The sequence below is a fragment of the Bufo gargarizans genome, chromosome 2 (genome assembly GCF_014858855.1).
Source record: "Bufo gargarizans isolate SCDJY-AF-19 chromosome 2, ASM1485885v1, whole genome shotgun sequence".
NCBI lineage: Eukaryota > Metazoa > Chordata > Amphibia > Anura > Bufonidae > Bufo > Bufo gargarizans.
Window position 1 is genome coordinate 198,984,431 of NC_058081.1, and position 15,571 is coordinate 199,000,001.

General features: G+C 45.4%; 1 protein-coding gene across 1 annotated transcript in view; it reads right to left on the minus strand.

Moving 5' to 3' along the window:
- The window catches only part of LOC122927741 (alpha-protein kinase 3-like), a 139,416-nt gene that overhangs the window by 106,434 nt on the left and 17,411 nt on the right, over positions 1 to 15,571 (minus strand). The window contains exon 2 of the mRNA XM_044279877.1: positions 2,872 to 3,128. Coding sequence (XP_044135812.1) covers positions 2,872 to 3,044 — 173 coding nt within the window. The 5' untranslated portion in view covers positions 3,045 to 3,128. The remainder of the gene's footprint in view (positions 1 to 2,871; positions 3,129 to 15,571) is intronic.

Below are 15,571 nucleotides of genomic sequence, written 5' to 3' on the forward strand. Positions count from 1 at the left end.
CCAGTGATTAGCACCAGTGGTATATAGAATGTCACCTCTGCTGTGCAAATAATACATTACTGGCTGCAGTCTGGGGAAGAGGTCCACTGGGTTGGAGGGGGGCTGGCAGGTGAGTTTAACATTTTTTTTGAATTGTGACAGACCCCCAGAAAAAGTAAAAAAAAATATCTTGAACAACCAAGTCGTTATGACTTAACATAGTATTCAGCCCCACAAATGCTGAAAGGAAAGGAGTCACAAACATGCATCATGTTTATCAGCTGTTTTTTTATGCTAGTAAAACTTAAAGAGGTTTTCTAACCCGAAGAAGAAGTTATCCTCTATCCTTTGGATAGGTGATAAGTATCTGATCAGTGAGGTTCCCACACCCCCACCGATAACAAGAATGAGATGCCGTTGTCCTAGGAGTAAATAGATCGGCGGTCACACGTGTGCTGTTGCTCCATTTAACGCTATGGGAAAGCTGGAGACAGCTGAGCAACTCTGTTTAATGTGGTACATTGGTGATTCATTGTTGTTATCGATGGGGGCAATGGCGGATTATATTAGGGGCGTTCAGGTCGACAGCCCCGGACCCAGCATCGCTGGGGGGCCCAACGCCGACTTGAACGCCCACATACTGCTGCAGGGCACGGGAGCTCATAGTTCCCTGCCCCGCCGACGATCACCGCCATAGGCTTCAGGCCTAGTAGGCCTATGTGATAGTAAAATCCTGGCGCAGGCGTGTATGACGACATCATCGTGCGCCTCTGCCGGGACGCAGGACAGTGAAGTATGCGCATTTGCCTCACCATCCTGGACACAGGTATTAGCTTTCAGTTGTTTTTTTGGTGTGTGTGCCAACTTTGGGAGGCAGAGAAGATTTTATTACTGTGGGGGAAAATTATTAGATGGGGGGCAGTGTGGGGGCAGATTATTACACTGGGGCAAATTGTTTAATGGAGGGGCAGTGTGGGGGCAAATTACTTCATGGGAGCAGTGTGGGGGGGCAAATTCTTCATAGGGGCAAATTACTTCATAGGGGGCAGTGTGGGGGTAAACTACTTCATGCGGCAGTGTGGGGGAAATTACTATATGGGGCATTATGGGAGAAATTACTATAGGGGCAGTGAGGAGGAAATTACTATATGGGGCAGTGTGGGGCAAATTACTATATGAGGGCAGTGTGGGGGAAATTACTATATGGGGCAGTGTGGGGGAATTACTGTGTGGGGAAAATTACTATATGGGGCAGTGTGGGGGAATTACTGTGTGGGGAAAATTACTATATGGGGCAGTGTGGGGGAAATTACTATATGGGGGCAGTGTGGGGGAAATTACTATATGGGGCAGTGTGGGGGAAATTACTATATGGGGCAGTGTGGGGGAAATTACTGCATGGGGGCAGTGTGGGGGCATTGCTATTGGGGAGGCACTGTAGGGGCATTTCTATTACAGGGACTTATTAGCAAACATTATTTTTTGGGGACACTATACAGACATTATTACCTGGGGCACAATATAGGGTGTTATTATTACTGGGGGGTACTCTAGGGCACATTATAACTACTGTAGACACTATAGGGACCTTTGGGATAATTTATCAAACTGGTGTAAAGTAGAACTGTCTTAGTAGTCCATAGCAACCAATCAGAAACCACCTTTCATTTCTGACAGCTCCTTTGGAAAATGAAAGGAGGAATCTGATTGGTTGCTATGGGCAACTAAGCCAGTTCTACTTTACACCAGTTTGATAAATGACCCCAATTATGAGAACTCTAATGTGTCTGTGTAACAAACTCTGCAGAGACGAGATGCGGCTGAAAGAATTTGTCATGGCAGTCTGGGTCAAACGGAGGAGAAGAGGAAAGAGAAGGTCTACATGACAGTAGATGCCACTGGATGTAACAGGTATGTGGTGCTGTATTCTGCTATATGTAGAGCGGGCTCACTACCGTGACCTGCATCTCATCTTCTCCTCCAAGTCTTTTTTATTTTAATCATATGTATTTAAAATTTGGCAACAAAATTTTTTATTTGTAGATGTCACCTGCAGTCCTATGTAACAGCCCAGATAACAGTGATAACTTTCTGTGTGCAGATATTGTTGTAGATGGTACTTGCAGTCCTATGTAACACCCCACATAACACAATAATTCACTGTGTTATGTGGGGTGTTACATAGGAATGCATGACATCAGCTGTTGGAGGAGACTGTGATGTCCCAGTGAGTACCGCAGCCTCTTTGCTCCTTACCATGCAAAGCGCTATCCATTTGATAGCACTGTGCTTGGTATCGCAGCTCAGCTCCAATCACTCGGATGGGACTGATCTGCACCTAGGCCACGTGACCGATGAATGTGATGTCATATGGCCTAGGAAGAGACTGTAGCACTCACGAAGCACCGGAGCCTCGTCATACGGATTTTGTTTTAAACTAAAATGGAGGGAGGGGCCCGAGTTGGGTAGACAGTCCGGGGCCTATCATGCACTTAATCCATTCCTGGTTGGGGGTCCCAGTGGTTGAATTCCGTTTGGACAGATCAGAAATTTCAGGAAAAGGAATAACTTCTTTTGGTAGAACAACCCCTTTAAATGATTTTTAATACTGTAATATTGATGGGCTATCCATTCCAGTGAATGGAGCTGAGTCACAGTACCAGATACAGCTACAACCATATGTATGACACAGTGCCAGGGGAAATAATGACGGGGGTACTTTGTTCGCTGTATCATCACAAGCCCCCGAATCAGCTGATCATCAGTGGTGCCATATTCTAAGGATATGCCACCAAGATTACAGTTTTGAAAAAGCCCTTTAATCATTCATCATATAATGAAAAGTTCTACAACTCTAATATATGTAGTTTCAGTATGTCACCATTTTCTCACCTGTTCTCGGGCCTCATATTGAGCAGGTAGCTTCGGCTGTCTGCCCGAGGAGAATAGACTGAACCATTACTGTCTTCACTGTCACTTGTATTCCCATTACTACTTCCATGGGAGTCATAGTACCTTCCATTTCCCAAGGGTACACGGTTTATCGGTCTCCTTGTCCCCATCATGAATAGTTATTTTCTGTGCCAATTAAATTAGACACCTGCTACCTCCAAGAAAGTTGGCTCAATACTTCCTCTGGAGACTAGAACCTGGAGAGAGAAAATCTCACATAGGTCATAGGTTTACAACTTTATCCACATTGTTGTATCACATCTCCTCTATTTGTGGCAGAAGTACATAAAAGTGATAGATTATAAAATGCAGCTATGAATGTGGCTATAAATGTAACATTTTCTAAACAGCCTTCATTAAAAATGTCCTGCCATTTTGCTGCATATGGCTCTCCTTCTCCCTTCTTTTAGTGTTAGGGTTAACTGTGGGAGGTTGTACAGGTAGATGTGTGGAGAGAACGGAAAGCATCCTAGCAGAGCAGCTCCGACAAGCTGCTGATTGGAAAGCACACACATGGTAGTATGAAGGGGAAAGTCAGCAGCATCCTGGACACACAGATCCAGCATTTATCACTGGGAGGGACTTAAGAAAAGTCTGAAACATACTCAAAGCAACCACTAACATATCTATAAACATTTTCTATGTCAAAGGTGTCTGTAGCCTTTCAAGTAATGCTAATGGACATAACATCTTAAGGTGATGACGCATTAGCAATTGCTAGAGACCAAAACGTTGTATATGGGCTATTTTCTGCTGTCGCTGCCATTGCATGACATGAATAAATGTGACAGAAACTGACTGAAGGAAAATATTCGTTGAAAAGTTTTCTGTATAGGGCAGTCCTTGAAAAGGACAGACCTGCTTTCGATGAATAAAAGTCCCTCTGTAGCGCTCCTCTTTCCTATTTACAGTGTGATCAAACTGTACCCCATATTCAATATAAAACCTTACATGGTAATTATTGAGGGATGATATATTTACATTTTTGTATTTATGTGCTATAAAATGTGATTTACTTTTTCAGCTGTTGTTTGGCATTGAATGATGATGCTCAGTTTACGGATGGTCAGTATGGGATTAGGGTCCATTCACACGTCCGAAAAATGTGGAACGGAATTGCGGACCCGCAAATCCGTTCCCGATAAAAATTGAACATGTCCTATTCTTGTCCGCAAATAGGCATTTTCTATTGAGTGACGGCGATGTCCATGTTTTGCGGATCCGTGGATCCGCAAAACACACACGGACGTGTGAATGGACCCTTATTCCTCAGGCTTTTCTTTGCCATGTACAAACATTGTGACTTTTTGACTACAGAAAACCGGTATCCAGGGCATTTTAAATTCCCTCAACTGTGTAAACAAAATCCAGTAACAATCAAGTATCGCCATAAAGGAGGCAAATGCTAGAGCTCCTACTCCAAGTAATTTAGGGACCAGCTTTAGATCCAGCTCATCTGTGAGACCACTACTCCAGAGAGACTGAAGGATCCAAAAACTACAGATATCTGCAAAACTATAGCGTTTATAGTCAGCAAAGTTACCATCAACCACAGCTATACAGACCATGCTGCAGGTGAGGGGCTATGGCTCAGGCACCCATCACTTAGATCACATCCAGGCCAGACCAACTCATAAAAACATGCATTACTCAGTGGATACCTATAGCCACATGTGCCAGCTTACAGCTGTTAGACAGTTAGCCAGCTGTAAGTTCAGGATAGAGACATCAGCAAGACAGCACCAGAGGTGTCATTCTCAGCTACTTTCCCAGCCACTATACCTCATTATCTGGGAAGAGAAACTGCTCTCTATACAACTACTGCTAAAGAGAGACTTTTATACTTTTACTTCTGACCTGATTCCTTAAACCACCATTTCACTGCACAATCCCCAGGGAGCAACAGCCTGAGGGAGTACACCGTGACACATCATGTCATCAGGGCCACTCATAATTGGGTATTTTTGGTTGGGTTTGGATGTTCCTGAGGCAATGCTCACATGCTTAAATTAACCAACTGCAATGTTGGTAAGGGCTCATGCACACGACTGTGTGCTGCCCTTGGCCGTATTGCGGCCCGCAAATGGCGGGTCTGCAATACACGGGCATCGGCCGGGTGCATCCCGCATCACGGACCCATTCACTTCAATGGGTCCGCAATCCGGGAGATGCGGAACGGAGGCACAGAACAGAAGCCCACTGAAGCACTACGGAGTGCTTCCGTGGGTTTCTGTCCGTTCCTCCGCAACGCAAAAAAGTAGAGCATGCACTGGTGTGGTGTGGACAGATCACCAACCATTCACAGATCACAGATCTGTCTGCGGCCGCCGCATGGATGTTGCCGTGCATTGGGGACCACAGATTGCGGTTCCTAATGCACGGAACGGCCAGCACACGGTCGCGTGCATGAGCCCTAAAGCTGAGTTCTCACTTTGGTAAGTTATTTCCATCAGTTATTGTGAACCAAAACCAGTAGTGAAGCCTGCTCAAATATAAGGTATAATGGAAAGATCTGCTCCTGTTATGTGTTTTTGACCCGCACCTAGTTTTGGCTCACAATGACTGGTGGAAATAACTGATCAAATAACCTTCTGACAAGAAGGACCTGTCAAATATGCTTCTGTTTTACATCGCCTCAAATGCTGGTGCTGTTGCTATGGACGCGAATCATCAGTCTGGTTTCCGGGACGCCTTAGTATCCTGGTTACTCAGAGGGTTATGCGTTACCCATCTCTCTCGCTTATTTGATGTTCCGCCCAACGTGACCTCGGAACGTGCGTGTGATGTCACTTGGCCGGAGGAGACGGATCAACATTGGAGGCGCGCATACAGCGGCCCTTTTTAAACGTCACTACAAACGAAGTTTGTTAATTCATTGGAAAACACATATTTACTAATTAGGCGAACTAGCACATCTTGTTCAGGCCTCTTGCACACTAACGTTGTGTGCCCGTGGCCGTATTGCGGCCCGCATACGGCGGGTCCGCAATACATGGGCACCGGCCCGTGTGCAATCCGCACGGATGCGGAACCATTCAAGTGAATCACAGAGATGTGGAACAGAAGCATGGATCGGAACCCCACTGAAGCACTACGGAGTGCTTCCGTGGTGTTTCTGTCCATGCCTCCACACCGCAAAAAAATTTTTTTGCAGTGCAGATGGATCACAGACCCATTCAAGTTGAATGGGTCTCGATTAGAGTTGAGCGGACACCTGGATGTTCGGGTTCGACGGGTTCGGGACCCGAACTTGACCTGAACTTGACCCCGAACCCCATTGAAGTCAATGGGGACCCGAACTTTTGAGCACTAAAATGGCTGTAAAAATGTCATGGAAAGGGCTAGAGGGCTGCAAATGGCATCAAAATGTGGTTAAGAGCATGGCAAGTGCTCTGCAAACAAAAGTGGATAGGGAAATGACTTGAAATAACATAAAATACGTAAAAAAAAAAAATCTTGATCTAGGAGGACGAGGTCCGTATGGAGTAGGAGGTTGAGGAGGCTGTGGATGTGGCGGTGTATGTGGAAGCGGCAGAGGAGGAGGTATCCTACACTGCTTTTTGGTTTTACGTTTATTTTTATTTTTTTAAATCAGGGTACACCCCAAAACATTGGGAAATATAACCTGTGATAACCCCCTCCAGTCGTGCTAAGCACACGTTCAGACAATACACTGGCTGCAGGGCAGGCCAGCACCTCCAAGGTGTAAAGGGTAAGCTCAGGCCATGTGCCCAATTTGGAGACCCAGAAGTTGCAGGGGCTGACCCCTGTCAGTCAGTTTGTGTAGGCGTGTGCACACTTACTGCCCCACCATGTCGCACGTCCCCGTGATGTTCACGATCTAATTTGATATCTGCTCTATCAACTTTCGATGTTCTTTTATGCGCCTACCATGGTGATCACGGGTGGCGGGGAATCAGGGTTCCAGGCCAGAGAGGGAGCCTGGGAAAAGGATACCAAATGCAAGGGAGGTCAATAGATGAAATTAAATGTAATTGAGCGGAAATGTGGGACAAGTTAAGGAGGGGGCGCGCGGCAATTACCCACTCCCGACTCGGGGAGTAGTGACGAAAAATAACAATACAGGACTCTTAAGATGCCCTGTTATTGGAATGATTAATAAAAAATTATAGGGAATGTCAGCCAGGAGACGCCCTGCTGCCGCTTTGTTGACCCTAGATAACTTCTGCGTCCCCCATCCATTTGGATATCTTCTCTATCAACATACGATGTTCTTTTCTGAGTCTACCATGTTGATCACAGTTATCGGCGAATCAGGGTTCCATGCCGGAGAGGGAGCGTGAGAAAGAGAGACCACATCCAAAGGAGATAAATGGATTAAATTTTTTTTGTATTGAGCGAAAATGTGGGAAAAGCTGTTAAAGCGCAAATGTTGAACAAATTATTGAAGCGCAAATGTGGGACAAATTATTGAAGCGCAAATGTGGGACAAATTATTGAAGCGCAAATGTGGGACAAATTATTGAAGCGCAAATGTGGGACAAATTAGTAAAGTGCAGATGTGGGACAAATTAGTAAAGTGCAGATGTGGGACAAATTAGTAAAGCGCAGATGTGGGACAAATTAGTAAAGCGCAGATGTGGGACAAATTAGTAAAGCGCAGATGTGGGACAAATTAGTAAAGCGCAGATGTGGGACAAATTAGTAAAGCGCAGATGTGGGACAAATTATTGAAGCGCAAATGTTGAACAAATTATTGAAGCGCAAATGTGGAACAAATTAGTAAAGCGCAAATGTGGGACAAATTATTGAAGCGCAAATGTGGGAAAAATTTGAAAAGCGCAAATGTGGGACAAATTAGAAAAGCGCAAATGTGGGACAAATTAGTAAAGCGCAAATGTGGGACAAATTAGTAAAGCGCAAATGTGGGACAAATTATTGAAGCGCAAATGTGGGACAAATTAGTAAAGCGCAAATGTGGGACAAATTAGTAAAGCGCAAATGTGGGACAAATTAGTAAAGCGCAAATGTGGGACAAATTAGTAAAGCGCAAATGTGGGACAAATTAGTAAAGCGCAAATGTGGGACAAATTAGTAAAGCGCAAATGTGGGACAAATTAGTAAAGCGCAAATGTGGGACAAATTATTGAAGCGCAAATGTGGGACAAATTAGTAAAGCGCAAATGTGGGACAAATTAGTAAAGCGCAAATGTGGGACAAATTAGTAAAGCGCAAATGTGGGACAAATTAGTAAAGCGCAAATGTGGGACAAATTAGTAAAGCGCAAATGTGGGACAAATTAGTAAAGCGCAAATGTGGGACAAATTAGTAAAGCGCAAATGTGGGACAAATTAGTAAAGCGCAAATGTGGGACAAATTAGTAAAGCGCAAATGTGGGACAAATTAGTAAAGTGCAAATGTGGGACAAATTAGTACAGCGCAAATGTGGGACAAATTAGTAAAGCGCAAATGTGGGACAAATTAGTAAAGCGCAAATGTGGGACAAATTAGTAAAGCGCAAATGTGGGACAAATTAGTAAAGCGCAAATGTGGGACAAATTAGTAAAGCGCAAATGTGGGACAAATTAGTAAAGCGCAAATGTGGGACAAATTAGTAAAGCGCAAATGTGGGACAAATTATTGAAGCGCAAACGTGGGACAAATTATTGAAGCGCAAATGTGGGACAAATTAGTAAAGCGCAAATGTGGGACAAATTAGTAAAGCGCAAATGTGGGACAAATTATTGAAGCGCAAACGTGGGACAAATTATTGAAGCGCAAATGTGGGACAAATTAGTAAAGCGCAAATGTGGGACAAATTATTGAAGCGCAAATGTGGGACAAATTAGTAAAGCGCAAATGTGGGACAAATTAGTAAAGCGCAAATGTGGGACAAATTAGTAAAGCGCAAATGTGGGACAAATTAGTAAAGCGCAAATGTGGGACAAATTAGTAAAGCGCAAATGTGGGACAAATTAGTAAAGCGCAAATGTGGGACAAATTAGTAAAGCGCAAATGTGGGACAAATTAGTAAAGCGCAAATGTGGGACAAATTAGTAAAGCGCAAATGTGGGACAAATTATTGAAGCGCAAACGTGGGACAAATTATTGAAGCGCAAATGTGGGACAAATTAGTAAAGCGCAAATGTGGGACAAATTAGTAAAGCGCAAATGTGGGACAAATTAGTAAAGCGCAAATGTGGGACAAATTATTGAAGCGCAAACGTGGGACAAATTATTGAAGCGCAAATGTGGGACAAATTAGTAAAGCGCAAATGTGGGACAAATTATTGAAGCGCAAATGTGGGACAAATTAGTAAAGCGCAAATGTGGGACAAATTAGTAAAGCGCAAATGTGGGACAAATTAGTAAAGCGCAAATGTGGGACAAATTATTGAAGCGCAAATGTGGGACAAATTAGTAAAGCGCAAATGTGGGACAAATTAGTAAAGCGCAAATGTGGGACAAATTAGTAAAGCGCAAATGTGGGACAAATTAGTACAGCGCAAATGTGGGACAAATTAGTAAAGCGCAAATGTGGGACAAATTAGTAAAGCGCAAATGTGGGACAAATTAGTAAAGCGCAAATGTGGGACAAATTAGTAAAGCGCAAATGTGGGACAAATTAGTAAAGCGCAAATGTGGGACAAATTAGTAAAGCGCAAATGTGGGACAAATTAGTAAAGCGCAAATGTGGGACAAATTAGTAAAGCGCAAATGTGGGACAAATTAGTAAAGTGCAAATGTGGGACAAATTAGTAAAGTGCAAATGTGGGACAAATTTGTAAAGCGCAAATGTGGGACAAATTAGTAAAGCGCAAATGTGGGACAAATTAGTAAAGCGCAAATGTGGGACAAATTAGTAAAGCGCAAACGTGGGACAAATTATTGAAGCGCAAATGTGGGACAAATTAGTAAAGCGCAAATGTGGGACAAATTAGTAAAGCGCAAATGTGGGACAAATTAGTAAAGCGCAAATGTGGGACAAATTAGTAAAGCGCAAATGTGGGACAAATTAGTAAAGCGCAAATGTGGGACAAATTAGTAAAGCGCAAATGTGGGACAAATTATTGAAGCGCAAACGTGGGACAAATTATTGAAGCGCAAATGTGGGACAAATTAGTAAAGCGCAAATGTGGGACAAATTAGTAAAGCGCAAATGTGGGACAAATTATTGAAGCGCAAATGTGGGACAAATTAGTAAAGCGCAAATGTGGGACAAATTAGTAAAGCGCAGATGTGGGACAAATTATTGAAGCGCAAATGTTGAACAAATTATTGAAGCGCAAATGTGGGACAAATTATTGAAGCGCAAATGTTGAACAAATTATTGAAGCGCAAATGTGGGACAAATTATTGAAGCGCAAATGTGGGACAAATTATTGAAGCGCAAATGTGGGACAAATTAGTAAAGCGCAAATGTGGGACAAATTAGTAAAGCGCAAATGTGGGACAAATTAGTAAAGCGCAAATGTGGGACAAATTAGTAAAGCGCAAATGTGGGACAAATTAGTAAAGCGCAAATGTGGGACAAATTATTGAAGCGCAAACGTGGGACAAATTATTGAAGCGCAAATGTGGGACAAATTAGTAAAGCGCAAATGTGGGACAAATTATTGAAGCGCAAACGTGGGACAAATTATTGAAGCGCAAATGTGGGACAAATTAGTAAAGCGCAAATGTGGGACAAATTATTGAAGCGCAAATGTGGGACAAATTAGTAAAGCGCAAATGTGGGACAAATTAGTAAAGCGCAGATGTGGGACAAATTATTGAAGCGCAAATGTTGAACAAATTATTGAAGCGCAAATGTGGGACAAATTATTGAAGCGCAAATGTGGGACAAATTATTGAAGCGCAGATGTGGGAAAAATTAGAAAAGCGCAAATGTGGGACAAATTATTGAAGCGCAAATGTGGAATGTCAACCCAAGAATGTAACAGAAAAATTACATAAATTTATTAACCTGTCTACTTGGTAGAGCAGGGGTCTATGACAGAAAAAAATTGTTTATTGTAACCCGAAAATGTAAAAGAAAAATTATTGAAATTTATTAAGCTGTCAACTAGGTAGAGGAGGGGAATAGTGCACCCAAAAATTTGTGAATTTAAACTGAAAATGTAACAGACAAATTCATATTTTTTTTTTACCTGTCTACTAGGTATAGCAGTGGTACATCACACCCAAAAATTGGTGAATCTCACCCAAAAAAGTAGTGAAATGACATAAAATAAAATAAACTTTGTACAAATAATAAAAAAAAATTGATTTATGAGGTGGAGTTCCATATGGAGTAGGAGTTTGAGGAGGCGGTGGACGTAGCGGGGTAGGTGGAAGCGGCGGTGGAGGAGGACGAGGTAGCCAACACAGTTTTTTTGTTTTAATTTTTATTTATTTTTTTAATTAGGATACACCCCAAAAGAGTGTGAAATATCCAAAATACAAGAATGAGCAATTGCGCTGCAGTATAAGAATGGCTGGTTAAGGCCGGTATACATGTCTATTCTGCACAAGGTACGAACAAGTCCTGTGTGATCCATGCCTGGTTCATTTTAATGAACGTGAGCTTGTCTACATTGCCTGTGGACAGGCGGCTGCGCTTGTCTGTGATGATGCCCCCTGTCGTGCTAAACACATGTTCAGATAATACACTGGCTGCAGGGCAGGCCAGCACCTCCAAGGCGTAAAGGGCAAGCTCAGGCCATGTGCCCAATTTGGAGACCCAGAAGTTGAAGGGGGCAGACCCGTCATTCAGTACACACATACTGCTCCACCATGTTGGTGAAATGCTGCCTCCTGCTAAGACGTTCCATATCAGCTGGTGGTGCTGGTTGTTGTGGCGTGCTGACAAAGCTTTTCCACATTTCGGCCATGCTAACCCTGCCTTCTGAGGTGCTGGCGGTGCCCCAGCTGCATTGGCGACCTCTTCCTTTGCCTTCGCCTTGTGCTTCCACTGTGCCCCCGCTGTCAGGTAGGAATGCCACCAGCAGCGCGTCTACCAGCGTGCGCTTGTACATGCGCATCTTGCGATCACGCTCCAGTGACTGAATTAAGGACGGTACTTGGTCCTTGTAACAGGGATCCAGCAGTGTGGCCACCCAGTAATCAGCACAAGTTAGAATGTGGGCAACTCGGCAGTCGTTGCGGAGACACTGCAGCATGTAATCGCCAGGCTGCCCAGAGGCAACTAAAATCTGTCCTCTGTATGAGGTGTATCGTCTGTGTCCTCTGTATCCCCCCAGCCACGCACCAGTGATGGCCATGAGCTGGTCCGGGTGCCACCCTGATGTGAACATGGTACCTCCTCCTCCATCTCCTCCTTCTCATCCTCCACCTCGTCATCCTCCAGAACTGTGCCCTGGCTGGACAATTGTGTACCTGGCGTTTGTGGGTGCAGGAACCCACCCTCGGAGCCACTTGTGAATCCCTCTTCCTCCTCCTCCTCCTGTGCCACATCCTCTTCCATCATCGGCAGCAGTGTTTTTTTCAAGGAGGCATAGAAGTGGGATAGTTACGCTGAGAACGGCATTATCAGCACTGGCCATGTTGGTGGAGTACTCGAAACAGCGCAACAAGGAACACTGGTCTCGCATGGAGGCCCAGTCATTGGTGGTGAAGTGGTGCTGTTCCACCAAGCGACTCACCCGTGCGTGCTGCAGCTGAAACTCCACTATCGCCTGCTGCTGCTCACACAGTCTGGCCAGCATGTCCAAGGTGGAGTTCCACCTTGTGGGCACGTCGCATATTGTCAAGGAACCATGAACCAGACGTACAACAAGAGGTAAGTGGAAATAAGAGGGCTTTATTGAAAATCAAGCTGTAAGGCAAAAGTCCAAACGGATGGCTAAACCGAAGCAGGGTCTTGCGAAGCCAGAGGTCAGGAACCGGAAGGGTAGTCAGACGAAGCCTGGATCAGGAACCAACAGGGTAGTCAGACGAAGCCTGGATCAGGAACCAGCAGGGTAGTCAGACGAAGCCAGGATCAGGAACCAGAAGCAGCAGCAGTCTTAGAAGCATGTGAACACAGGAGGACCAAGCAAGGAACTGAAGCCACAGACCTCCTATATATATGAGCTAGGCATCCAGCTCCTCCCAGTGGGAAGGAGAAGCCGCAGGGTGGGAGGCTACAAGAAACCCAGAAACCAAGATGGCCGCCAGCACATGTCAAATGAAGGAGAACAGCAAGAAGGTAAGACCATGACACATATGAGGCGGTGAGCGGGAAGGCCGAAGTTACACTGCAGCGCTGACAGGCGAGCAGCAGCAGGGTGAGAACGCCAAAAGCACGCACAAATGGCCCGCACTTTATGTAGCATCTCTGACAAATTGGGGTAATTTTTAAGGAATCTCTACACCACCAAATTCAGCACATGCGCCAGGCGAGGGATGTGCGTCAAACCGGCTAGTCCCAGTGCTGCTACGATATTTCGGCCATTATCGCACACTACCAGGCCGGGCTTGAGGCTCACTGGCACCAACCACTCATCGGTTTGTTATTCAAGGCCCGTCCACAGCTCTTGCATGGTGTGGGGTTTGACCCCCAAACAGATAAGTTTTAAAACTGCCTGCTGTCGTTTACCCCTGGCTGTGCTGAAGTTGGTGGTGAAGGTGTTGCGCTGACCGGATGAGGAGCCGGTAGAGGATGAGGAAGCGGAGTAGGTGGAGGAAGCAACAGGAGGCAAACTGAAGCACCCTGAAATCCTCGGTGGTGGAAGGACATTCGCCAAACTGCTATCCGCCTCAGGCCCAGTCACCACTGCTTTTACCCAGTGTGCCGTTATGGAGATATAACGTCCCTGACCGTGCTTACTGGTCCACGTATCCGTAGTGAGGTGCACCTTGCAACAGATGGCGTTGCGTAGTGCACACCTGATTTTATCCCCCACTTGGTTGTGCAGGGAAGGGGTGGCTCGCCTGGAAAAGTAGTGGTGGCTGGGCACAACGTACTGTGGAACAGCCACCGCCATAAGGCCTTTGAAACTATCCGTCTCCACCAGACGGAATGACAGCATTTCAAAGCCCAGTAATTTAGAAATGCTGGCATTCAGGGCTAGGGATCGCGGGTGGGTAGGGGGGTACTTCGTCTTCCTCTACAGTGTTTGGAAGATGGAGAGCTGAACGATTCCGTGGGACATTGTGGAGATGCTTGGTGACCCAGGTGGTGGTGTTGCTGGCAGATCCTCTGTTTGCAGGTGCACTGTCACTCCAGAGGTGGATGAAGAGGCCGAGACTGCAGCAGAAGAGGAAGCAGGAGGAGCCAGAGACCTTTCTTGGTTTTTGAGGTGTCCACTCCACTGCAACTCGTGCTTAGTACTTAGATGCCTGGTCATGCAGGTTGTGCTCAGGTTGAGAACGTTTAGGCCTCGCTTCAGGCTCTGATTGCACACTCGTGTCTTGTCGTCAGCACATTGTCTGAAGAACTGCCACGCCAGGGAACTCCTTGGAGCTGGCTTTGGTGTGCTCGGTCCCTTGCTGCGGTGGGCAGTAGCAGGCATACTGTCTAGGGGATGGCCGCTCCGCTTTTGCACCCTGCTCCCTCTTCTGCTGTGCTGGTGGCTCTGTGCGACCACCGCCTCTTCCTCCGAACTACACAGGTCACTCGCATGACCTTGATTCCATGTGGGGTCGATGACCTTATCGTCCTCCACATCATCTTCCACCCAGTCTTCACCCCTGCCCTCCTTGTCGGTCTGCACACTTTCGAAAGCCCCAGCAGTTGGCACCTGTGTTTTGTCATCATCCGAGATGTGCTGCGATGGTCCTCCCATGTACTCATCTTGAAACATAAGTGGTTGGGCATCGGTGCACTCAATCTCTTTCACTTCTGGGGCAGGGATAGGTGGATGGCCCTGGGAAACCCTGCTAACAAAGTCATCAAAAAGCAGAAGAGACTGCTGCATGACTTGGGGCTCAGACTGCTTGGCTGATTTGCAAGGGGGTGAGGTGAAAGACTGATGGACATCGGCTGCAGGTGCCAACTCTGATGTTTCAGCAGGAGAGTGGGTGGGAGACAATGTGAAGGAACTGGAGGCACTGTCAGCAACCCAATCTACTATCGCCTGTACTTGTTCAGGCCTCACCATTCGTAGAGCCTCATTAGGCCGACCAAATACAGCTGCAGGTTCTGTCGCTTACCCGCACCTCAGGAAGGGGTTTCACTTGTGCATGTAGCTGGCACAGATCGACCACGTCCTCTCCCTCAATCAGGAGCTCCACCAGCAGCACCACGACCTGGGCCACGTCTCTTATTTGACGCTCTCCTCATATTTCTCAAATTTAGGATCTTGCCCTAAATGGGTGTTTAATTAATAGCAGAATAGAACAACAGTATGTAAAGGGTGTATCTCACACGCCCTGATCCAGACTAGGCTGCAATTACATTTTTTTGCCCAAAATGGGTGTTTGTTTAATAACTGAATAGAACCACAGTATGTAAAGGGTGTATCTCACAATGACATATCCAGCAAAGGCTGCAAAATAAACTTTTTTGCTCAAAATGGGTGTTTGTTTAATGACTGAATATGACGGCAGTATATAACCCTTGAATTTCAAACGTGCTGATGCTGCAATGGCATAAAAATTGTGTATTTTGCCCAAAAAAGGGTGTTTTATTAATAGCAGAATATAACGACAGTATATAAATGGTGTATCTCACACACCGACTGATCCAGACTAGGCC